This window comes from Lissotriton vulgaris, chromosome 6, assembly GCF_964263255.1.
Source record: "Lissotriton vulgaris chromosome 6, aLisVul1.2, whole genome shotgun sequence".
NCBI classification, from domain to species: domain Eukaryota; kingdom Metazoa; phylum Chordata; class Amphibia; order Caudata; family Salamandridae; genus Lissotriton; species Lissotriton vulgaris.
The window spans coordinates 1,140,112,724-1,140,138,782 of NC_141694.1; the positions used below are offsets into that span (position 1 = coordinate 1,140,112,724).

General features: G+C 43.1%; 1 protein-coding gene across 1 annotated transcript in view; it reads left to right on the forward strand.

The window, feature by feature from the left end:
• Positions 1-26,059, forward strand: part of MTRF1L (mitochondrial translation release factor 1 like) — a 248,651-nt gene that overhangs the window by 67,979 nt on the left and 154,613 nt on the right. The window contains exon 3 of the mRNA XM_086927223.1: positions 16,958-17,141. Within this exon, the coding sequence (XP_086783349.1) occupies positions 16,958-17,141 (184 nt within the window). The remainder of the gene's footprint in view (positions 1-16,957; positions 17,142-26,059) is intronic.

The window sequence follows — 26,059 nt, forward strand, 5'->3', positions numbered from 1 at the left end:
ACACATAGTCTTCAGATAAAAGTGCTCCTTCGCAATCGCGATTGTCGCAGCACGCCTCAACCCGCAGCTGGGTTGGGAAGCCCCAATGATGAAGCATGTCACCGTGAGGAAACTCCGGTGAGTGAGGGGACCATAAAGAAAAAGTTTTCTTTCCCTTCCTGTTTCTGAAACAGACCTTAAGGTGTCGTGTTCCAGAAGTTAGCCAGGTTCTTTGGATCTGAATTTTTCAGATCTTTTTTTGAATAAATTTGCCGTGGAGGGCGAACCTGGTTGATCTTTCCCTCTACCTCCCCCTGTTTAGTATTTCATTATCTCCCATGCACCAGGATTCCACAGCACATCCATTCTTGCTGAGCAGCAAGGCAGAGGATTAGGAAAGATGAATAGCACTGAGAACCAGATACCACACATCTTCACCCTTATATAACTGCACCCAAATGAATACAAGAAGCAAGCATGTCCATAGCATAAGAGTCATAAATGTGTACATGCTGCAAACAACATAATGGAAAATTGCAAAGAAAGAAAACAAAGCATTTCATGGAAAGAGATGCAATACATCCATAAGATGAAATTAACCGAAACATCTCAACATGGAACAGGAAGGCAGAGGATCAGGAAAGATGCATAGCACTGAGAACCAGATACCACACCTAGACATTTTAACTTTTGATTTATTGTGTCTGATCTTCAGTTATCCTTTCACTTCTATTTTTAACTTTAACTGGTTCCCTCTCTCTTCGTGCATTGGAAATTTTAGTTTCGGGGGCAAGATGGCGGCCGAGACCTCGGCCGAGTAGGCTGGTGCTACGCTCTCCCAGGATCACCTACCCCCTGGCTGGCTGTTTAGCTCCTACCCCTGGCTGTGTGAAAACTTAAGTTCTCAAAAGCTCGCTCGATACAGTCTTTCTCTTTCCACTGTGTGGCGTTGATTTCTAGACTCGGACAAGTAAGAGCGGGACTCACCGCAAAGCTGTTCTGGGTCTGGCGTATCGCGGCTCGCTCCTGTTCCTGCCCGTCCACGTCCACGTCTGCGCTTAGGCAGATCTACCTGAGCGATTCTCTGGCGGATCACGGTAGTTCGGCTGTAGCCACAAGCATGCCCCCGAAGCCGTTAGTAAAGGGAGCCGCGGTGCTTGCAAAAACCCATGGCTCCACTCGGAACACTGCTACTGGCGAGGCAGCGGCAGAAGGGAAAGATTGCTTGGCTGCTCCTGGGGGGCCAACGAAAAGAGGAGTGCCTCGGGCACATTGAAATCGATGCCTGCTTCTGCCATGACGCCCAGAGGAGGACAGACACTCCCGGACCTGTTTAATCGACGGACCCTCAAGGAAAAAGTCCCTGCAGCAGCTAGCAGCTAGCAGCGTAAAAACCGATGAGAAGCAATTGGACTCTCTGAAAGGGGCGAACATTATTGCCGGTAAGGAGGGGGACAGAAGGGGGTGGTGATGGATGAGTCCCTTGCTCACTTTGCCACTGGATTCAAGCAAGCCGGGCTGAAGACGGCTGGAATGCCAGAAACCGGTCCTCGGAAGCTTGTTTCCAGTCCAGGGAAGACATGGCTTGGCAGTTCGGGCTGGACTGTTCCCATGAGGCACAGGGTCAGACTGATTTGCATATAGCCATGTCTGAACTGGGGTGGCAGAGTGGGCTAAAGAACGGTGATGGATTAAACCCAGATCTTTTGACTGGGTGTGAGTGTTTGATTGATTCAGATGCTCCGTCCATCACCACCCCCTTTTGTACTGGTAAGGAGGGGGAGGCAGTTCTTGTTTCTTTGTCGCCACAACCGCCTTAAATGCCGCAAGTAACTCTTGGCCCAATTGATAATAGTGAGGGTGGTGGCGATAGCGGCAGGTTGGTTTCTGTCAGATCCTTCTTCAATCTGTCTATCACTATCACAAGCTGCAGCTGTCAGTTTAAAGGAAAACTCAGTTCTGGCCGAAGGGAGCAGAGATTTGAGGACTTCACATGTGCATTTATTGAGCGACTCGATCTCTGCTGTTTCTGCCTCCCTTTCCCAAGGCACTCTGGGAAATGCAGTTCAGTCAGTCATGCAACCAACTGCTGTCCCGGAGTTGAATACTAAATTACTGCTTCCTCATTTCACTGACCTCCCTATGGAAGCTACTTCAGACACAAGGGAGTCTGAGAGCACCAAAGCTACTGATAAATGTTACTCTATGTCGGGCCACTCTGCCTCATCGGCAGATGAGGGTGCTGAGTTAGAATGGTCAGACTTTGATAGTGAGTCTGGGGACTGGCGCCTCAGCGAGGCTTCTAAGGATGAGATTACAACTGGGGGTTTCGGTAGGGCTCGTAAGGTTCTTAAATCTAAAGTTCTCCCTCTGGTGACAGCAAATGACACAGGCTCCGTCTCAGTGGCATTGGACCAGCCTACAGCAAGGAATGTAGCTAAACCTGCCACCCTCCCAGATTATGTAATGGACTCTCCGGAGGAAGTCACACTGTCTACAATCTATCATCACGCATAGAGAGGAAACGCGGCAGGAGAATGTGCATACACAAGGGGCTTGTCGCAGAATGCCAAACTCTCTTCGAAGGGTTGTGAAAACATGCACAGACATTGCTTCCTGGATCGGTGAAGCTGAGGAGCGGATTTCTGTCCTTGAAGATGCAGTAGCAGCCCAGATGGGACTCACAATTGAGATCAAGGAGCAACGCAAGGATATCCTTTGGAAACTTACGGACTTAGAAAATAGGGCCAGAAGAAATAATTTAAGGATCCTTGGAATTGATGAAGGCAAAGAAGACGAGGATGTTACACAGTTTATAGTAGAACTATTTACCAAGGCCTTCCCAGAAGTCACGCAATGGGATTGGAGTCTTGAAATACAGCGGGCACATCGGTTCCCATTTAAGAAGAGGCAGTCTTCTGGTCCTTCTGGCACAAATAACATATTGCACTGAATAAATGACACGGTGCACACCTTCTTTTCTTCCAATTTTGTTATGTTAATCTCTTTGTTCTCTTCTATCGCGTGCAACTCCCCGGGAAATGCGGACAGCCCTGCCACGTTGTTTGAATAAAATGCACTGAAAAAAGGAGTGGTTCCACTCCTCGCCGGGTGCACAGCTATCATGTTTAAGGCATCACAAAATATGTCACCAAATGAGTCAATTGTTTTCTTCTTCTTTATTTTTCATCACAATCATCAAAACTTTTTTTCATTCTTCTAATTTTTTCTTAATTTTGCACATGTCACAAGGGGGAACGCTTACATTTTTGCTGAACTCTAAATGAGGCAGAAATGCTAATCCAAGCCTTCTTCTGCGCCACGAAAGCATATGTAAGTTTTGTTCATGTCCATAAAACTCATATACCCAATGCATTTCGGGCCTTTTATTTGGCCCTTCGTCAGGGGTTATCTACAATGCAAAATACATGATTTAGTCTATGTTTTACTCAATTCCATTACACCTCAAATACAAATAACAAAACATGGCTGTCTCATAAACCAACGTTTTCCCGCTAATAAACGTAGCGTAATGCTACACATTTCCATGAATACCTCTACTCTCCTCCATGCCTTTCCATCTTCGTGTTCTTTCCCATTTGCTCTGAAACCTTCCCCTCCAACATTCATTCTCCCCTCATCACCCCTTTAAAATACTCCTTCCCGTACGCGCCTCCTTCCATATGACGGTGTTCTATTGTAAAATACACACTCCCCCACTCGTTCACCATTATGACTTGTGCGTACCTGTTCACAAAATGCCTACGTTCTCATTCTTTCGTCTGCTTCCGCATCAAACCGGTATTAAACTCCTATGTTTCATACTGTGAACCCACCTACTTAAAGCTAAAGTTGTTTATGCCCTTCTAATACACCTGTGTGCAATTGGTCCGTCTTTTTCTTCCCACGCTGCTGTTACACCGTCTCCACTTAATCACTGCCTACAAAACCCATGGTGCACCTAATGTAAAAACCTCTCCTAAATATCCGGCATCCTTAATCCTGAAACAAACATTACGATCTTCACCATCTCACTATGTATTCATCGTTAATACACCGCCCTCCCGCAGATGTTAAACTCACGTTAGTCATTTGCCTCGATATACGAGGTATTTGTTATATGTCCCCAAGATTTGCGTGTTCTCATTGCATTACCAATATTAAAACATATGCCGTCCTCTATGTATCATGCATGATTCATAAATCTTATGAAAGCAGTTATGACAACGTGGCAGGGCTGTCCGCGTTTCCCGGGGAGTGTCACGCGATAGAAGAGAACAAAGAGATTAACATAACAAAATTGGAAGAAAAGGTGTGCACCGTGTCATTTATTCAGTGCAGTTCGACATTTTTCAGCCCAACGACCTAGGAGCACCCATCGAAGAAACTGGATAAAATTTGATAAAGGACTAAAAACGTCACAAGAGGGACAATGGTTTAATCATTTGTTCATAACTGCTTTCATAAGATTTATGAATCATGCATGATACATAGAGGACGACATATGTTTTAATATTGGTAATGCAATGAGAACACTCAAATCTTGGGGACATATAACAAATACCTCGTATATCGAGGCAAATGACTAACGTGAGTTTAACATCTGCGGGAGGGCGGTGTATTAACGATGAATACATAGTGAGATGGTGAAGATCGTAATGTTTGTTTCAGGATTAAGGATGCCGGATATTTAGGAGAGGTTTTTACATGAGGTGCACCATGGGTTTTGTTGGCGGTGATTAAGTGGAGAGGGTGTAACAGCAGCGTGGGAAGAAAAAGACGGACCAATTGCACACAGGTGTATTAGAAGGGCGGAAACAACTTTAGCTTTAAGTAGGTGGGTTCACAGTATGAAACATAGGAGTTTAATACCGGTTCGATGCGGAAGCAGACGAAAGAATGAGAACGTAGGCATTTTGTGAACAGGTACGCACAAGTCATAATGGTGAACGAGTGGGAGAGTGTGTATTTTACAATAGAACACCGTCATATGGAAGGAGGCGCGTAGGGGAAGGAGTATTTTAAAGGGGTGATGAGGGGAGAATGAATGTTGGAGGGGAAGGTTTCAGAGCACATGGGGAAGAACACGAAGATGGAAAGGCATGGAGGAGAGTAGAGGTATTCATGGAAATGTGTAGCATTACGCTACGTTTATTAGCGGGAAAACGTTGGTTTATGAGACAGCCATGTTTTGTTATTTGTATTTGAGGTGTAATTGAATTGAGTAAAACATAGACTAAATCATGTATTTTGCATTGTAGATAACCCCTGACGAAGGGCCAAATAAAAGGCCCGAAATGCATTGGGTATATGAGTTTTATGGACATGAACAAAACTTACATATGCTTTCGTGGCGCAGAAGAAGGCTTGGATTAGCATTTCTGCCTCATTTAGAGTTCAGCAAAAATGTAAGCGTTCCCCCTTGTGACATGTGCAAAATTAAGAAAAAATTAGAAGAATGAATAAAAGTTTTGATGATTGTGATGAAAAATAAAGAAGAAAACAAATGACTCATTTGGTGGCATATTTTGTGATGCCTTAAACATTATAGCTGTGCACCCGGCGAGGAGTGGAACCACTCCTTTTTTCAGTACAAATAACATATTGCCACAAGCAATCCTGATTTGTTTTAATAATTTTCTAGCCCATGAGAAAATATTTGATCTGGCCAGACCTGATAAGAAGCGGCTGGGAAGGGATGTCAGTATTTTGCTCGGCCTGATTTCTGCCTGGCAACAGTGGAACGAAGATGGCACCTTCACCAGTTGATAGCATTGTTTCAGGCAAAGGGTGCCTAGGCTTTTTTACTTTTCCCATTCAAGCTAAAAGTAATCTCCAAAGGTCAAACTAAGAACTTTTCGTCGGCGATACTGGCCAAGGACTTTCTGGACTCTATCTAATAAGTATTGCTTTATATGACTGATTAATTGGGGTAGGGCCTGTGTAGCTAAGCTATAGTAGAATAAGCTGACCCGATCAAAGGGATTTACTTGTAAATCTTTGGGTCTTTGGCTTGTTTAGTGTTTAGGGTCAGCCTTTCAATTTTGCAACAGGGGGAACCGGATCCAGGGGAACGGGGTGATCACCAACCTAACCGTCATAAGGACCATGGTCCTGCTGCTCTACATGTGGGGTGAGGGGTTTGGGGTGGGGTGGGGCAGGTCTTGGTTGGGATGTGGGTAGGAGGTCGGGGGGTGCTGTGGTGGTGGGGGGTGTTCAGGAGGCTGGTCTTGATCTCAGGATTACGGTTGAGTAGTGGAAACATGTTATATGTCACACTGATCAGAATGTTTTGTGAGTTCAGGCTCATTAGGTCGAATATCAGGCTTATCAGGATTTTGGGTCGTGGCGAGTGTTATCTTATGTTGCTTCTGAATGGGGGGGGATAGATTGCGATGTGGCACATGGAATATCTGCGGGTTGAATGATGAGAAAAAGCGTAGGATTTTTTGTAAGATCCTACAAATTATGCAGGTCGATTTAATGTGTCTGCAGGAGACCCACATTCCGTGGAGTAATCGTGGGTTTCTAAGACTCCCTGGGTATGAGCTAGTGGCGTGTTCCCGTCAGACTTCCATGATTAGCGGTGTCGCTATTTTGTTAAAGAAAGGGGTTGGTTGTTTTAAAAGAGCTAAAGAGGACAATGCAGGCAGGTGGGTGATTGTTGAAATACTGGTAAATAATTGCCCTCTCTCGGTCTGCTCAATATATGGTCCCAATCTAGACGACCCGGAGGTTCTTAGAAATTTAAATATGGAACTAGTGGAATGGCTACGACCAATGATTCTTTGCGGGGATTTTAATATTAATTTAGTCAGTCAAACTAATCTGATACCTCATCGTAACTATTTAGGTAGGAAGCCTCGTGTGTTTAAGGTTTTGCAAACTCTAGTTGTGGAACATGGCCTGACGGATGTATGGCATTATCATCATCAAGACGAGGATGGATATACATTTCATTCTATTCCACATAATAAAATGGTCCGTCTTGATTATGTCTTTTTGTCCGATCAGTGTGTTGGGACTGCCAAAATCGAGGTGGCTCCAAGGACCCTATCCAATCATAATGCTATAACTGTTGACCTCTTATGGGATCGCCCCAGCAAACAGTTCAGGTCATGGACTTTTGAGAGGAAGCTTTTCTTAGATCAGCAATATCAGGATCATATGGCTTCCTGGATTTTAGAATTCATGGATATTAATAGGGGGACCGCCCCGGACTGTGTGGCTTGGGATGCATTTAAAGCTGCGCTGTGCGGAGAAACAAAACGTTTTGCATCTTACCGCTGGAAGATTGCACAGGGCCAGATTAAAAACAGGCTTGATGAGCTGCGATTAGCAGAACTTGAGCTGAGCACTAATATTTGGTTAGGCCATAAGCTGTCCCACAGTCAGAAGGTGGTTGCCATATTAAAATCTAACCTGCTTGATCCTCTCTACTAGGATCTTGCAGCCAAGTATATCCAATTTCGAACCTCCATTTACGAATTATGTGAGAATTCTGGCGGGGTCTTGGCTAAGAGACTACAGCAAAGGGCTGTGGCAAACCGGATTCTCCGAGTGAGGGATCAACAGGGCTGTATTCAGGAGACCCCAAGTGGTGTCATTGGTGTTTTCGTGAAATTCTATTCTAGTCTCTACACTGAGGAGCCTAGTATTATTCAAAACCAGGCTGGTCTAGAGGAATTTTTGCAGTCCATAGACACCCCTAGGGTAACTATAGAACAAAACGAAGCACTTTCGGTACCTATCACCTGGGAAGAGGTGGAAAACACAATTAAATCTTTGGCTAATGGCAAGGCTGCCGGCCCTTATCTCATTCATCTACAATTCTATAAGACTTTTTTGGTAGTATTGCGACAGGATCTGCTTGCTGTCTTCAGGGCTGCACAGGCCGGTGTTATTCCGGATTCCTGGCGACGGGCCACTGTTTTATTTAAGAAGAAAGGCAAGGATGAGCTAAATCCCTCGTCATATCGGCCAATAGCACTTATTAACACCGATAGTAAAATCTATTCGAGGATCCTTGCTTTTAGATTAGCACAGGTTATAGCTCCTTTAGTTTCAATCTGCCAACATGGGTTCATTTTCCCGGCAGGGACACAACCGATCACATTTGGCGTGTTATTGCTTTACTTAACTGGGCACAAGCCACGGGTTCCTCCCTCGGGGTGATCCTGTTGGACGCCGAGAAGGCGTTTGACAGGGTCTCCTGGGGGTTCCTGTGGGCTGTATTGCGCTGGAAAGGGTTCGCTGTTGAGTTCATCCAGGCCCTTCAAGCACTTTATATCTCCCCAGTTGCGGCAATCCGTATCTGAGGGAAAGAGTCAGGGTATTTTACCATCAGCAGGGGAACCAGACAAGGTTGCCCCTGCTCCCCCCTGCTATTTGCCCTATTTATCGAGCCTTTTCTTAATATGATCGAAACATACCAGGGTATCTCTCCAGTCAGGGTTCAGGGGTTGGAATATAAGGCATTGGTTTATGCCGATTATATCGTTGTACTAACTGATGATGTTGGATCCTCTTTCACAGCCCTAGAGATTCTCGCAGGTCAATTTGGGGCCATGTCTGGTTACAAGCTAAACATAACAAAAATTCAAGTTATGCAGTCAGCAGGCATGCCCCCCTCGCAGGTCTATGTTGCTTCGGAAGCTACCTATTTGGGGGTACAAATTTCCCCCGAGGTGGATCAGATTTCGGATTTAAACTATCTCCCTATTATCGACTCCCTGCATATTAAACTCAAGAGGTTGGATCACTTGCGCTTGTCCCTCTATGGACGTTGTGTAACGTCTTAAATTATAGTTATTCCAAAATGTTTATATTTTTTTAGGTCCATCCCTCTTTTGATCCCTCAGGCAACATTGATCAGAGCAGAAAGAATATGTCAGCGGTTTTTATGGGGCTACCGCAGGGCAAGATGAGCTGCGAAGTGGACCCATCTCCCTAGGGAATGGGGGGGTTGGTCAGTTCCCAACTTGCTATATTATTATTGGGCTGCTATGATACAACATTTTGGCTCAACTTTGGTGGGCGATAAGGCCGATATTCCTTTGTGCACTAGTCCATCCATCTACGACTTAGGACTCCCTTAGCAGCATCACCAAGAGCTAACGCGTGTTGTAGAACCAAGTTATTTTAAGAAAACAAAATGTAAGGTTTGTTGGGCTCTGTTTTATATCTGGCAGAAAATCCGCTCTCGCATGGCTATTTCAAAGCTCAATTTCTATACCCCATTTAGTGCCTTGGGTCTGTTACCATCAATATTCCAGGACGGGATAATGACTAAATGGCGCTCTATGGGCCTGAAGGAAATTGGCGATCTTGCCCAGGATGGTCAGATGGCCTCTTTCCCTATTTTGAAGGATAAGTTCCAGTTGCATTCTAATGACTTTTTCAAATATTTACAGGTTAGGAGCTTTTTGGACAAGAATCTTTGTTGAAATCCTACCCTATACGATAAGATTATTTTAGTTGAACTGATTAGAAAAAAAAACACAATAAGTGCACTTTATCAATATCTCTTTTCTGAACTCCCGGACGATCGGGACATTCATAATATCAAGTGGGCCGATAAATTTGGTGTCCCAACAGTAGATCTAAAACTGCCGCTTGAATTAGCCAGATGTGTCCTAGTCTCAGGCACTTTGCGCACCCAAAGTTACATGGCCATGTTTAACTTATACCATACCCCTGCCAAGATCGCTAGATGGAGTAGTGGTAGAGGGGACTTTTGTTCTAGATGTATATTTTTCCGCTGCGGATGCGATTCATGTGTTTAATTTATGCCCTAGTCTGAGCTTATTTTTGAAGGAAATTGAGGTTTTTATCAATCAGGTACTCCAAATTCCGGTTAAGATCTCACCGGACTTAATTATAACGGGCTATGAATACTCAAGTGCTGCTGATAGAACAAGATATGCCAGATCATTCCTTTTTATTGCAATGGCAATGATTCGATTATGCATAACATCGCAGTGGCTAAGTCTAGTGGCTTCCACTTTTGGTCACTGGAAAGCTAGGATGCTCGCATGGTATGAACTGGAATCATCAGTGTATCTGCTGAGGGGTTGTAGAAGGCGCTTAGTGGCATCTAAGAACTGGGCCCCTTTTGAGAATTAGCTTTTGCACTCAAATTAATTTTCTTTTCCTTTTCTTCTTTTTTCCCTCCCCTGATAGGTAATTTTCTCATGTTATCCATTGATCTGCAACCTCAATTTGATTTGCTTATTTTGTTGATTCACGTTTTGTATATTTATTTAATGTGTTTCCTTAAACTCGACATTTTATTTCATTGTCTCCTGATGATCCTATGCAAGCCTTCGAAGAGCAACTGCTCTGATGAAGGCCCCTGGACAGCAAATAATATTTTGTGTTAGAAGATGTCTAATTGGGTTCCAGGTTTACCAGGTGAATGAATAATGCAAAAAGCATTGCAGACCATAACTTTCTAGGTTACTTACTTGCCCCCCAAAATGTGGTTCTTGTGGGATGAGAGAACACCCATTCATGTTCTTCTCCTTTATTCAGCTCTTATGAATCAGATGCTGAAATGACATCCTCTGCTCGTGACATTATTTGTTATGATCAGCTGGACCTTTTTTTACATCCCCCTATTCCTCTGCACTTGACAAAGCCCCCACAGAATTTAAAATTTGCTAACATTCGTGCCAAGAATTTTCAATTCTATTAAGGACAGGAGGCGAGGATTATGCTTTTCTCAATTTCTTTACTGAACACAGCAGCCAATAAAAACACAGTAAAGAAAACAAAAAACTACACTACCCATAAGCACTGGGTAACCATAGAGTACATAGAAGGTATATTAGGTCGGAGCCTGGAGGAAATAAAAAGCAGAGGGGTAAAGGCCATTCCAAAAGGAAGGAATGCAAAGTAACATAGGGCGGGAAACTTCATATAATCAAGAACATCACAGAATATTAAAAATGCATACAACAATACAATGCCTATACTGTCAATAAGGGTGGGATAATCCTCGCCTCCTGTCCTTAATAGAATTGAAAATTCTTGGCACGAATGTTAGCAAATTTTAAATTCTATGTCAGGACGGAGGCTCCGATTATGCTTGTTCAAAGCTTATCCACCACAACAGAAGGGATGTACCATGTTACAACGCATACCATTACGACTACCTACGCGACCATTACAACGCATACCATTACAACGCATAGCGCTTTGAGGTGCTGGATAGTGGTAAGTATAATTTACTATTCTAACTCCAGTCCCCGTGGACACTAGGGAAGTTGTTGGATAGTAAATTATACTTATTCCCTATCCTAGAGCGCCCCCCAGCGCAATGCGTTGTAATGGTATGCGTTGTAAAAGTTGCGTTGTAACAGTAGGTAGTTGTAAAAGTTGCGTTGTAACAGGTGTATACCCAACAGAAGCAACATCAACAATTGGTTTTAAAATAAAAAGTTTTAAAAACAGATTCCGAAGACCAATCAGCGGCCTTCATTATATCCTGGAGGCCAACCCCCAAGGAAAAAGCCTTTGAAGCCATAGCTCCCCGAGCAGAATGGGCGCCAAAGACAGAAACGTCAATGCCCGCTTCAAACATGAGCCAGCGAACCCAACGTGCCAAGGTAGCAGGGGAGACAGGTTTGAAAGGCTTTTGTAAAGCTATAAGCAGTTGACCCTGCAAATCATGACGGGAAGGTGCATTACTCCCCTCATAATCCTTAATGCACCGTACCACACACAGCTTGGGATTGTGTGGAAAAGAGGGATAAGACACAGTAGATGTGTTACTCTTAGTACGGCGAGAAATGGAAAAAGAAACACCTTCTGGTGAAAAAGTGCATCCGGCAAGATCCAGAGCACGAACATCTGACACACGCTTGCAGGACAAGAGGCAAAGCAACATTGTCAATTTGGCGGATAACTGTTTCCTAGACAGCAATGAATTTTCAGGCCAAGAACTCAAGAAACGTAAAACCACAGATACATCCCATAATTGAACATACTTAGGGCAGGTAGGTTTTACCATCCGGATGCCTCTGAGTAATTTGGAAACCAAAGGATGTTCCCCAATAGGCTTAGAATCCATTGGAATATGACCAGCCGAAATAGCAGAACGAAAGTTATTAACCGTCCTGTATGCCAAACCAGAAGAAGCAAGAGAAGCAAGAAAATTCAGAACTAAGGTGACATCTGCCGTAGAGGGATCCACTGATCTCTGAGTACACCAATCACACCACCGCTTCCAAGCTGACGAATAACGTTTGTGGGTGTTGGGGGCCCAAGCTTCGCCGATAAATCGGGCAGCGTCAGAAGAAAGGCCTGCGATTTGCCAGCGTCCCCCGAAATCCGCCATGCTACAAGACTGAGATGACCCAATAGAATGAGAGGGTGGGGCTGCAGAAGAGGGTCCAGCAACAGGTTCCACCTGTTGGGGAGAAGGAGCGGCGGAGAGCAACTCATCTCCAGAAGAACTGGAAACCACGCCTAAGCCCTCCAAAGGGGAGTGATGAGAATCAGATCTGAGAGAAAACGCCTCGTGCGGGCCAGAACCCTGGGAATCATCATGAAAGGGGGAAACACATAGCACAGGTGAGGAGGCCAAGACTGGAGGAAGGCATCCGTGGCCAGAGCCTCCGGATCCGGACGCCAACTGTAAAACAGTGGAAGCTGTTTGTTCAGGCGAGAGGCAAATATATCCAAGTGGCATTGGTCCCAAACCCGGAACAAGGTCCGAAACACTCGAGGGTGGAGACGCCAGTCACTGTAATCTCGGAGGTGACGGGAATTCCAATCCGCCACTAGATTGTCGTGACCTGGAAGGTACTCTGCAATAATCGTGATCTGGCGTTGTAAGCAAAGATGCCAAAAGTCCTTGGCGATCTCCAAAAGGAGTTTGGGCCCCCAAGGTTGTTGACATATCTCACCGCTGAGATGTTGTCCATGCGGAGTAGAATGCAACAGTTCGTCGCTTGAGGGGAAAGACAGCGGATCGCCAAAGAGCCCGCAAGAAGCTCTAGACAATTGATGTGGAGGGATAATTCCTCCCGGGACCAACGGCCCCCTGTCGTCAGAGAACCGCACCGGGCTCCCCATCCCCAAAGGCTTGCATCGGACTCGATAATGATGTCTGGAGACTTCCCGAACAGCGCTCTACCGTTCCAGGATTCCATGTGGTCTAGCCACCACAACATTTCCCAACGAGCATCCTCCGACAGGGGGATGAGATCCGGTTAGCGAAGGCCCTTCTGTAGATGTCTGATCTTGAGGCGCTGAAGGGCGCGATAATGTAAGGGACCCGGAAATATGGCTTGGATTGAAGAGGAAAGGAGACCTACAATCCGAGCCACAGTCCGCAAAGAGACCAGTTGCTTGGACAAGACCAGACGCAACTCCCTTTTGATCGCTCTGATCTTCTGACCTGGAAGAAGAAGCTGACAAGCTATTGAGTCGATGCTGAAACCTAGAAAACCCATCTTCTGCGAGGGTTGAAAGTCTGACTTCAGAGGATTGATAAGAAAACCTAGAGATTGCAATAGATCGATGGACCATTGTAAATGAAGTTGCAGAAGAAGGGGGCAATGAGCCATCAAAAGAATATCGTCCAGATACACAATCAAACGGACTCCCCAGACCCGCAAAGATTCCATTACCGGTCTCATGAGCTTCGTAAAGCACCATGGAGCGGAAGAAAGACCGAAGGGGAGTACCGTGTACTCAAACCATTTCCCCAACCATTGAAACTGAAGAAAGCGACGGTGGGGAGCATATATCGGAACAGACAGATCGGCGTCTTTCAGGTCCAAACGGACCATCCAGTCCCCCTCTCGAAGAAGAGCTCGAAGAAGATGGATACCTTCCATCTTGAAATGACGGTATACAACCCCACCGTTGAAATCTTTGCGGTTTAAGACTAAATGGGAACCTCCCCCTTTTTTCTCCACTAGAAATATATTGCTGACGAAACCGTCAGGATGACGGGAAGATGGAAGGATGGCTCCTTTCGTCAGAAGGGACTCGACTTCTGCGGAGATGAAGTCTTGATCTCGTTGGGAAAAAACATGGGGTAAAGGAAGGCGGTGTTGGAGAGGGCGGTCGTAGAACTCTAGTTTGAATCCTTGCACCGTCTCCAACACCCAAGCATCCTGGAGATTAGCTGCCAATTGCGTAGAAAATACTTCAGTCTGCCCCCCAAAACCTCGGATGCCAGAATTAAGCTCACCTGAGTTGGAGGAATCTTGACGTCTTCCCTGGGCACCTCCGTAGCCGCCTGTGCCGTAGTTGTTTCTACCCTTGCGAGAGGGGTAGAATCTGGTTTTTCCAGAGCCATAGTTGTCCTGGGCTCCACCTCTCTGGGACTGGCCTCCTCGTTGAGCAGGTTGGTTGCCTCCCCGGCCGGACGAAAGGCACGGCACAGGTTTGATTGCGCCTTGTCAAGCCCACTAAAGGTCGCAACGAAATTAGTGAGTTCTTTCAGGAATGGAGGACCAAAAAGGAAACCGTGTGCCAAAGGGCCTGATTCGGAAGATGCAAGATCTGTTAATTTAGGGTCTAATTTCATTAGAATCGAGCGACGGCGCTCACAGGACAGGGCGCAATTTGCATTACCTAAAATGCATATAGCCCTTTGAGACCACCCAGCTAACTCATCGGGATCAATAAGTGAATTAGAATTTTTCGCAGAATAGGCCAAATCCAAAATTTTGGTCAAAGGACCCAAGAGATCGAGTAATTTGTCCTGGCAGGACCTCCACGACCTATCCAGACCTTTCTTCGGGTCTTTGGCATACTTGCGCATATATGTAACCATGGATGGATCTACCTCAGGAGTCTCAGCCAACTTGTCCGCCAGGTCTGGGCGGGGACACTCAGATCGCAGCCTGGCGCGAACATCTTTCTCGAAGGGACGACTAATATGTGCTGGCACATATTCAGTAACCTCTGGTGAGGGAAGCCAAGCTGAAGAGTTTGGGTGGATAATGTCATCTGGCTCAAAGGTTAATACTTGTGGGGTAGAAGAGGCATCGACGAAATGCTCTTTGCGAGCCATCTTCTTGGGAGGCGGCACCACTGGGTCCGAAGAAGAATCAGTTGAAGACGAGTCTTCATTCACGGTGGAGGCTTGATGTGTCTGAAAAGACGTGGCAGATCTTTTGGAAGACTTGGCGGTGGACAGATTTTTAGCCAATTTTATAAAATCTGCTTTGAGGATTTTTAGGGGATTTCTTGGACCGACCTGAAGAAGGAATCCAACCCTGCTGAGTAGCATATTCAGCCAAATGTCTCTTGAGAGGGGCTATAGCGTAATACAAAGCTTGGTCCATAAATTCAGTACCCTCAGAGCCCGCGCGCTCTTCCTCAGCGTAGTAATATGCGTCCTCATCCTGATAATACTCTGCCATTCTGACCTCCTGGAGAGGTGATATGCCCAAGAGGAGGCGAAAAATATATTGACACCCAAAGGGCACTTCAGGGGGAGTGTAGCCCCAAAGCAAGCCAATGAACAGGAATAACCTGTCAAAATAAATATTAGAATGTGGAGGGAGGGCTTGCTTAAGACACTCTAGGCAAAGCCTCTGCAATCATTTTACAACCCCAGGGAATTCAAAGAGCACTAGGGCGTCAGGGGCCTAACGACAGGAATAAGGGCAAAGGCAGAAGCCAATTCAACTCCACTCCGAAGAGACACTCGAGCGCTGGACGTCCTGTCAGAAATTCTCTCAGGAACAAATGCGCAGTACCACCGCCGACAGCAACGCGAGAACAGCTGGTGGACTGCGCATGCGCCGAATGAACCTGTCGAAAATGGGAGACGCGCGAGCAGGACCCGCGTCACTCAGCCCCGCTCCCCAACAAAAGAACAGGCGCAAGAAGCAAGCCTGCAACCGGGGGGTGAGCACACGCCCCCGCAGCCGACTCCGAGAAGCGGCGAAACAACAACAATGCCCCTACCCTGCCATTGTGAAGCGCTCTGATATCTGTAAGGATCTTGTTCGCGCTATATAAAACTTTGAATAAATAAATAAACTGTAAAGTGTCGAAGGCAATAGCGGTAACACGCGAACCGGCAGGTTCAAATTAGCATATAGCAATAACGCTGCAGTGAAATACAAAGCGTGCACAATATTAACATGAATTAAGGCAAAATAGCAAGTAAATAAGGAAAGAGCACTTAACTGGCTGCGGAGCAGCAAAGAAAGAGGAAGTTGGAACCTCTATGACTCATTATATACCTTCTATGTACTCTATGGTTACCCAGTGCTTATGGGTAGTGTAGTTTTTTGTTTTCTTTGCTGTGTTTTTATTGGCTGCTGTGTTCAGTAAAGAAATTGAGAAAAGCATAATTGGCGCCTCCGTCCTGACATAGAATTTGAGGCAGGGATACGCAGACCTTTTGCTTGATATGTCTGCCAGGGCTGCAAGCATAATGCCAGTAAATCACATCACCCTAAAAAAAACAGCTCATATTATTTTAAGGTCTGAAGGTTAGTGGCCTCTTGGCGTCATTGAGGTTTTACTTTAACACATAACAAGCAACCAAAAGGAAACGCTGGGCTCAGCTATCTTCTGCACCAGGGTCTTTCTAAAGATCTGCTAACAAACAATTTAGGGAGGAGTTGTAACTATCCCTCCTTGGATATGGTGTCTCACAAACCAACATTAAAGTGGCGCCACAGGATAGTGGACAACATGATTGCCATGTGGTAGATGTTTATAGAGTGGTCCACCAGCACTTTTTGACCTTTGCACAGCAGTTCTTACTGGCATATATTAACTACATAGAATGATTAGCCTGATAATCAATAGACAATTCTGTTGTAGGAATGATCAAAGCTTTCACGTTAATTACCAGGCAGACGACATCAGCCTGCTTGTAGTATTCTGAATAAGCATCATCTTATGTTAAATGCAACCCAGCCCATTTACCAGATTCTCATAGATTGTATTGTGGCATTCCTTGCAGAATTTCATATTTGTGTCTTGTTATTTGCAGATTATCATGGTCTTGGTCCCCTCTGAAGAAATAGATGAAAGTGACTTGATCATGGAAGTAAATGCTGGGGTGGGCGGACAAGAAGCAATGCTGTTCACATCGGAGATGTTTGATATGTACCAGAGATATGCGGCATATAGGTGCTGGAATTTTGAAATACTTGAATATTTTAAGAGTGAATTGGGTAAGTTGCAGGCGCAAACGCAGAAAGATTACTCAACAAAGAAGTAAGAATTACTTAATTTTACACCAACATTGAAGCTCTTATACAACATTATAAAATATGAAACAAGTAGATTTTTGTTCCTTATGAAGACTTTCCTCTAAAGCTTGCGAGATCGATGGTTTCACATTTGGAGAGAGTAAACAGCAGCCTTTACTTAACGTGCCCTTACGCAGACTCCACATGTGGTTTCTGCTAATTACTACTGCTAGACGGGGCCATCCTCCTGGGACTGCTGCCCACAGGGACTCTCACTGCACCCACCACCTCTGCCCACCCCCTGTCCTCAGTCCAGAGACCATTGCTATAAATGTAAACCAATCACCCTCCGATAATAGCTAAACCATCATGTGTTGCAATAGTCTTCTGCTTCGCACCACTAAAAAACATATAAATCTGATTCGAATTAAAATGTGAGATTGAGATAGTGCCATCCCAAGAGCCTTGTAATCCTATTGTATAGTGATTGTGAATAATTACATATACAATAAAATATGCACTGATTTGGCTGACTGGTGCCTGAGAGAATCCTATACTACAAAGGTTTACTCTGCAGAGGTAAACTCACTTTGTTAATCTGGCACATCACTTCTGATTCTGAATGCCATGCCACATTTCAAACTGTAATGTTTATGTATGCTGTTAGAAAGTAATATTGCGTTGTGTTTGCTTTTTCCGCCCTAAGTTGGCAGGTATGCCCAGACGTGGGTCCCTTGCACACTTTGCCACTGGATTCAAGCTAGCCTGGCTAATGAGGGCTGTTAACCCGAAACTGGTCCCAGGATGTTTGTTTCCAGTTCAGGGAAGGCATGGCTTGGCAGTTCGGGCTGGGCTGTTCCCTTGAGGAACAGGGTCAAGACTGATTTGCATATGGCTGGGTCTGAACTGGGCTGGCGAAGTGAGCTAAAGAACGATGATGGATTCAACCCAGATCTGTGACTGGGCTGAGTGTCTGAAAAGTTTCAGTGTCCTGTCCATCATCTATTTATGTTTGCAAAGTAATATTGCTTGACAGCACATAACTGTCTAGTGTCATGAGTGTAGTATCCAGCTGCTTAATCTTTTTGAGTAGCTGTGTACACCTTAGACGGCTAGTCTGGACCATTTTATATCTGAGTGAGAGCTTTGAATAAAATTGAAAGTACGAGAGACAAAGACGAAGCTGTGCAAGGACACCTTGCTGCAGACTCTGTAAGAGTTCAACCCAGGCGTTCAGAGGTGAAAATTTTCCTCAAGAGCTTGTCTTTGTGAGGTTACATTTGGAGCCCATTCCCCAAACTGTAACAACTTTTTTGATCATATTTTATTGGTGTAAGAAGCCCTTTCCCTAACCACTAATGTTGCTGGTGTGAATGGTTGAAGATTACTTGTTATATTGTAAGCTATTTCTAGAACCCCAGATTCAGCAATTGGGTGTTGATGCTGATATCGAGAAGCTTCTAGGCAGAATTCCACTCTGATGAGTCGTTGACTCCACTCCTTGGGATTATTAGTGGTCACCTACAGTTACGGAAAAAATATTGGGCAACCCTTTCACGCAAATAAATAAATAAATAAATAACCACAATGGCTGCCTGTTCACCTTTTTGCCTTTGTTGCTGATTCCAAGAGACCACCTGCTATGAAAATTGCCTCTAGAGGTAATATATTCCATGGCTGTGCAGCTCCACAGTGTTGCCTACCTCATATTATGAATTTCTCACAATCTAGACCCTCATAGGTAGCTCACAAGGGTTTGGAAAAATGACCAGTCTAGTAGAGATGGAAGATGGAAGTAACCCAAGGTGCCACTGCTCCTGAACTAAATCAATCACTTAACTGAATCCGAGGCATCAAATCTCCTTGGTACCCCTGGCTTAATGGCAGTTTAACAAAGTTCAGAACGTATTTCTGTAGAAGGTAATCGATGATAAAAGAAATAGCGTACTCAGGCTAAAATGGCTCGAGGAAGAACAAACTGAATTGCTTAATATTTGTCTTTTGCCATTGGGTTTTTTCTATAGACCCCATTTTACTGGATGGCGGACAGTTAGGGCATTATACAACAGAAGAGATAAACGGGGATCCAGCCAGAGATTCCCCATTTCCACCCTTAACTCTAGCCAATAGATTTGCTCCAATATCAGAATTAGATAATTGTGATTGACTATACTCTATAACTCCTAGTTCGCTGGAAAATGTAATTACTTACTCTTATCTGCCCCCTGTGTCTAACCTGCCTGTCAAGTCACATTTACAGTAGGATGCAGTAAGGACTATGAGTCGGGATAAAGAGGGTAGTGAGGTTAGTATTATTGGACGAAAGATAGGGCCTAGTGCAGAAACCGATATAAACCGCCTGAGTCAATTACAGTATGAATGCCTGAATATAATGACATGGAACGTAGCTGGGGTAAGGAACAATTTGCAGGACGCAAACTGGTTAAATAGTATCGAAAAATGTGATATGGTTTCAATACAGGAGACATGGCTTACCAAGGAGTTCTTTGTGAATGGGTTTAAGGCTATTGTAACAAATGCTACCCCCTCTAATTCGGGCAGGACTAGTGGTGGTTTAGCAGTACTTATTTCATTGTCTTCTAGATTGACTTTAAAAAAAAACTTACATAAAGGCGCCAAATTTCCAGTTTTTATATTTTTCAGTAGAATGTTTGCAGGATATTATAGTAATACATTTTTATAATAATATTTTTAACTCTTCGAGACACAAGGTCATTATAACTTTGGATAAAGAGTTGATGCATTTTATGAAGATAGTAGGCCAGGACTGCTTTGTGGTTTGGGCAGGAGATTTTAATATAGAACCTTGTAATCTCATTGCTGGTAAGCAATGCGGTTATGAGGAGGAATTAGGTAGCCCTTTTGCACATTTCCCTCATAATAACTATGGTGAAAATATAAATTTCCTCATGTTCAAGTATAATTTAGAAATTACAGAAAAGTTTTTAAAAGAGAGTGGGCGTGAGGATAGGGGTAATGTTTATACCTTTAAAAGAGCAAGATCATCCTCATGCATTGACCACTTCATTATTTCAACAAGTCTTTAGCCCATTGTAACTGAATGTTTAGTCTCCCCAAGCTTATTGAGTGACCACCATCCCGTGGTAATTACTTTGAGGACCCTGATTGAAATACAGCCTCAATTAGATATCCGTGAAGTAAACATAAAAACACAGGGGGAGAATGAGATTTCTAGTCAAACGGGCAGGTGTAGACCCAGAAGTCTTTACAAATAAAATCCTTTTGAAAATCAAGGATCAAATTAGTACCTGTCTAGATGAATCCACAAAGAGTTTGGATATAGTAGAGGCCTTTCAAGGTATTTTGACTGTAATTTCAGAAAACTTGCGAAGGAATAGCAAGGTAACCGCTTTAGTTTCATCAGGTTCGCCTAGGTGGTTCGACCAACAATGTTCCAAATTAAATAGAGAACTAAAGTCTGCTTTAAAAATTACCCCGCGCAATAGGGAGGAGATACCCACCCTACGGAAATTATATAAAGAAGCCCTTATTCAGAGGAAATCAGAGATCCGGGATAAAGTGTGGGAGAACTTGACGAAAGCTGTAGACCTTAAAGATTCATTTTTATTCTGGAAAACTCTTGACCATCCTTTTTTTAAGGACACCCAATCTGTAAAGATAGACATGGTAGGGACCCCTACGGAATGGCTTACCCATTTTGAGGCAAGTTTTAATGATTCCAATCAGGGTATTTTTAATTCTGGTGACAATAAAGGGATAAATTAAAGAACACAAAAGTAGGGTGCATTACTCAAGCTGATATTAGTACAGCCCTTAAGGACAGTGCCAGGGGCAAGGCGGCTGACCCTGACGGGGTCCCTATCAACGTTTTTAAATATAATATGGACCTTTGGGTGCCCGTCTTGCATACATTTTTTAATGCAATAATTAACGGGGTGATTCCAGCCACATGGGCGGAAAGCTTAATAGTCCCCATTTTTAAAAGGGGGACAGAAGTAGTGCTAGTTGCTATCGCCCAATATATTTGCTTGACTCGACATCGAAAGTAATGGGCCGAATACTGTTGGCCAGGCTAGAGCAATGGGTAGCTGCAAATAATATTTTATCTGTAGCTCAGTATGGCTTCAGACGCGGCGTCGGGACAGTTGAGCAGTGCATGAATCTTGAACTAATAATAGGTAAATACACATTTGCAAGGAAGGGCTCCCTTCACCTCTGCTTTGTAGATTTGTCGAGTGCATTAGACTTGGTGAATCATTCAAAGCTATGGGAGACATTGAGAGGGATGGGTGCCCCGTAGGATATTGTTTTTTCTTTATCTCAGATTTACGCTCAAATATCAGCTAAGATACACTACGGAACATGTGGGGATTGCACGAAGCACTTTAAAATTACCCATGGAATAAGACAGGCGTGTACTCTTGGCCCTCTTTTATTATCACCCTATATAATGGTGTTTAAATCCTGTTACAGAATTTAGGGGTTGATGTCCCAATGATCAGAAAACGGGCCACACCCCTATTACTGTACGCCGATGATGCTGTTCTAATCTCTAGAACAGCAAACGACTTACAGACCCTGATGGATAATTGTACTAGTTTTATGATGGAAAAACACCTACAAATTAACCTAAGTAAGACTCTGGTTATGTCCTGTGGTAAAGGAAACATTAAAACAAGATCTCATGTCATAAACGGAGCACTAATAGAGAGAACACTTACTTTTTCTTACTTAGGGGTTCTTTTTAATAGTAGGGGTACCTGGAATACACATGTAACTCTATGCAAGTTAAAGTTCATGAAAATTTGGAGGCTATCTTCAGGTTCTCTCAAAAAATTGGTAATGAACCTCTTCAGGAGATTTTAAAATTGTACGGTGCAAAGTGTATCACCAGGACTTGTTACGGTGGGGCCCCATGGGGCCAGACTAATACTATGCCTTTACAAGTCCTTGTAAACAACTTTTTAAGACGCTTGTTAGCCGTTCCTGTTGCTACTGCCTCCACCATCTTGCATAGAGAAACTGGAACTCCGTATATACACGACTCAATTAGCCTGGCTGTTTTAAATGTGTGGCATCAGGTTTGGACTAGGGAAGAAACTCACTTTACAAGGGATATTATTTTAGATTGGCTATCCCAAGACCAATGTAAGAATATACCATGGTTAAGTTACATTACTGGTCTTTTAGAAGGATGCATTCAAAGTGCAAATTATATTCGATTAGATGACGCAGTACATATTAGCAAGGTCAAATGAAAAGGAGATTTCAAAGCGTGAGGGAAGCCCTAAGAGATGAGGCCACAAGTTCTAAGAAGACTGTTATATCCTATCTTGAGGGCCCCATTGTTACGGGCTTACAACCATACCTCGTATTTGTAACGAATGTTCAACACAGATTCTACCTAACCAGACTGAGGTTGAGCACACTACACTATCTATTTGCCTTCCCTAAAAGGGGCAAATGGTGCTCTAAACTTCCGAATTGTCCGTGTGACGGTAGGTCCAAACAAAGTACCCTTCACTTTTTACTTTTCTGCAAATTTTATATGGATATTAGGAAAATGTACCTCCGTCCAATTTTTAAGGTTAATAGCCTGTTTGCCTATAAAACTGCTTTTAGTTATTTAAGAAACTTGGAAAAAATGACAGTCTGTAATGGGGTGATTTGTTATATACAGTTGGAAATGAAACAAAGAAATGATTTAGCTTACTTAGAAAAATTGAATTATGAATTAATGTAAGCACATCTGTATTATGAACCTGTATATTTTTTTAGAATCATGTTAATATGGTGTTTTTAGTATTATGTTTGGATAAAATGTAGATCTTGATTATAAATGAATTATTGTATTTTATAGTATACTTTTATAGACATTTTGAATGATCCGAATAAAGCTTGATTTGATTTGAATTGCCAATGAAGAATTCAGTTGATTATTCAGAGATTAAATTCAAATTTTCTAATGTATGTAGTCTGCCAATCTTATGTCATCCAAAATGAAGAACCACTTACCCTTGAAACATCACATCCACCCTTAGTTATGTCTCTTTCCTGTAAATTACATCTTTGTTTTTAGTCAGTGTTTTCTTTTGCTTACTTTTTGTTTTGCTTACTTTTTGGACTTGCACACATGAACATTGCTCCTGGAGAGAATTGTCTGCAGTGGAATGCAGTGTGCTCTGTTTGACATTTCAGTTACTTATGCAGCTGGTATCTGATAAAAATGGACTCCCGGGAAAGGTGTTCATACATAGTTGTGTGAAAGAGGTTTTTTCCAGCTCCACCAGCATATTCACGCCTAGTTAATAGAGACACCAGCTGCCTCCAACTGCCTCAGCAAGTTTCCTCTCAATTCAGTTACAGCTATATATAGCATCCTACCACAGATGTAACGCACCCTTTTAAAACGCAAACAAGATGATGGATTACAAACATCTAGTAATCTCTACAGCTAGACACTGATTGTTGACTGCCACGTTCCCATTACTGCCACACCTGTAATATCCAAACTCTTTCTCAGTTTGCCTCCCTTCTTGGGCCTTGCTCCTCACGTCCCACATGCTGAATTAGCCCGTTCATTTCTTACAGCCAAGACTTTCGCCATAACCTCTTTTAGGGCTCAAAACATCATAAAAATGTTACTAGACTTGCAGGTCTATTTATTTAAATAATCTACTCAATCTAACTGTAATGTAATTGACCATGAACTGGGCCCTAATTGTGTAATCCTAGGCAAATATTTTGTCTTATGGAGCCACTTTTTTTTCATTATCACATAAGAGAGCACCTTCAAATATGCAAGTTCACTATTTCTCTAAAAAAACTTTTAATTAAAAACCGCTTCCACTGTATTTCGTACAAAAGACATGCATATACGATTCAAGTTCATATAATCAATAGCCAATCTGTGGTATCCACATATCAAATCCCGTTCACATACAGTCTCACCAACACATGAGCGTACCACTCGTCTATTATAACAGTGCAAATGCAGTTTTTGGTTTTATATACGTAGGACCTATACCCTTCATAACAAATAAACAACAATAATAATCATTTCAACTAGGTAAGTAAATTCCCTCCCCAATCCAACCCCTACCCACTCCCCACCCTCGTGACAGTGGCAGACAGTTGGCCCAAACTGGTTAACCTTAGTGGAGAGCTGGTGATGCACTCATAACTATCATGCAAATCATGTGTTCATGAAGTTCACTATTTCTGCTGTACAAAAAACTCTTAATTTACTAGACTAAATGTTTGCTTCATGTATAATAAGACTCAAGCCCACATCTAGCTTATAGGGTACACATGATCCCTGTCTTGCCTTTTAGTTTACTAATAGCAGGAGTATTTCCAAGTTCATGTTTAAAAACTCACTTCTCATAAATATGTCACTAAACCATAATGTGGTTGTGCACTGTAATTTACAAATAGCTCATTTTTCATTAAAATTGCCACAAAACGTTCCCACTAACATGTAGTTTTACTGATAAAACTAATTAGTGCATAATCAATGTTTGGAAATTGGGTTTCAGCAAAACTATTTAAAATTTGCATATCCCTAAATAAAGTGTTTGAATTGTTCTGATCCTATAAAAATACATTTCTTTCACCACAGAATTACAAAATGTGTCTTCAAAATTAGTGAAATATATGTTTAATATTTGAACAGTTCACCTACTAGCTATTTCAGTGTTGTGTTAGAAAAAAGCCTAAAATCTTACAGCCTTTCATTTCACATGCTTTGAACAGAGCGATTATCATGAAGTTCACTTCACAAAATTCTCTAACTTGATTCACAGAAAGAAAAGTAAATGTAGGAAGACAGACTGACTCTTGATCTCAGTCTCTGAAAGCTGAGCAAATGTGACAAGATTTGAAGACATCTTTATTGCTCATTCACTTTGTGAGCAAACAGAACACAGCTCCCAGAACAGACGAATAGGTCCTAACATTAGCTTGTCTTGATTAAATCTGGATCTATAGCGAGTGGAATTTTTTAGCCCTGTCTTTTGATGCCATTTCCACTGTTTCTTTTCATTTTATCTCTTTAACACAACTCTGAAATTGTCCCCATTGTCACTGCTTTATCAAATATCTGGTCCTTCACTCACTACAGCAGATTGTGGAATTTGTAGAAGGTGTATGCCAATTGTAGTATTTGAAAATCATGCCAAATACAACCCCCACCTAGATGGGGGGGAAGGGAAGCTTGCAGATAATGAATCACTGTGGCTTTATTTCAATGGCGACTCCAGGGTACAACGTTAAATATTAGTGCAACTACAGTAAGATACAGCTAACAAATCGAAGGCCTTACGTTTATTAATAAAATCACTCAAATAATGGTGGTTTTACAAATGCATTCGTTCATGAACCCAACATGGATGTGTGCTCATTAGGCCTCATAATCAATCATGGAACAGTAGAGCTCCAGTATCAGTTTTTGAAGATACCTCAAACCATAGAGTGGAATTGTTGACATGTTCATCCATCTTGATCTGTCAGCCAACTTTTATGCTGTCTCCAGAGCGAAAACTCATCAAAATGCTCCATACTGTCACTGGTTCCACAAGGCTAATCATTTTATGTTTTTTTAATTGATCTAAAACAATTAATTGAAATAGGTCAGACTCAATGCATTCATCTCCAAGCGTACAGCAGTCATCTTTGCAATCCTGCAAGAGTCTGCCTTTCACTCCTCCTTTTCAGATGCACACGCTCCTTCTCAAAATCCGTTTCGGGCATGAAGTTTATAAAGCAGCTTTACACAGGTGTATCTCCAGCGCTGCCTAAATGTCTGCAGCTCCAAGGACTATTTCACACTTTTGTTTCTGCAAGCCTGTCCCTTCTACTGAATAAACAGAATGATGAAAGCGTGAAGGCACATCAAA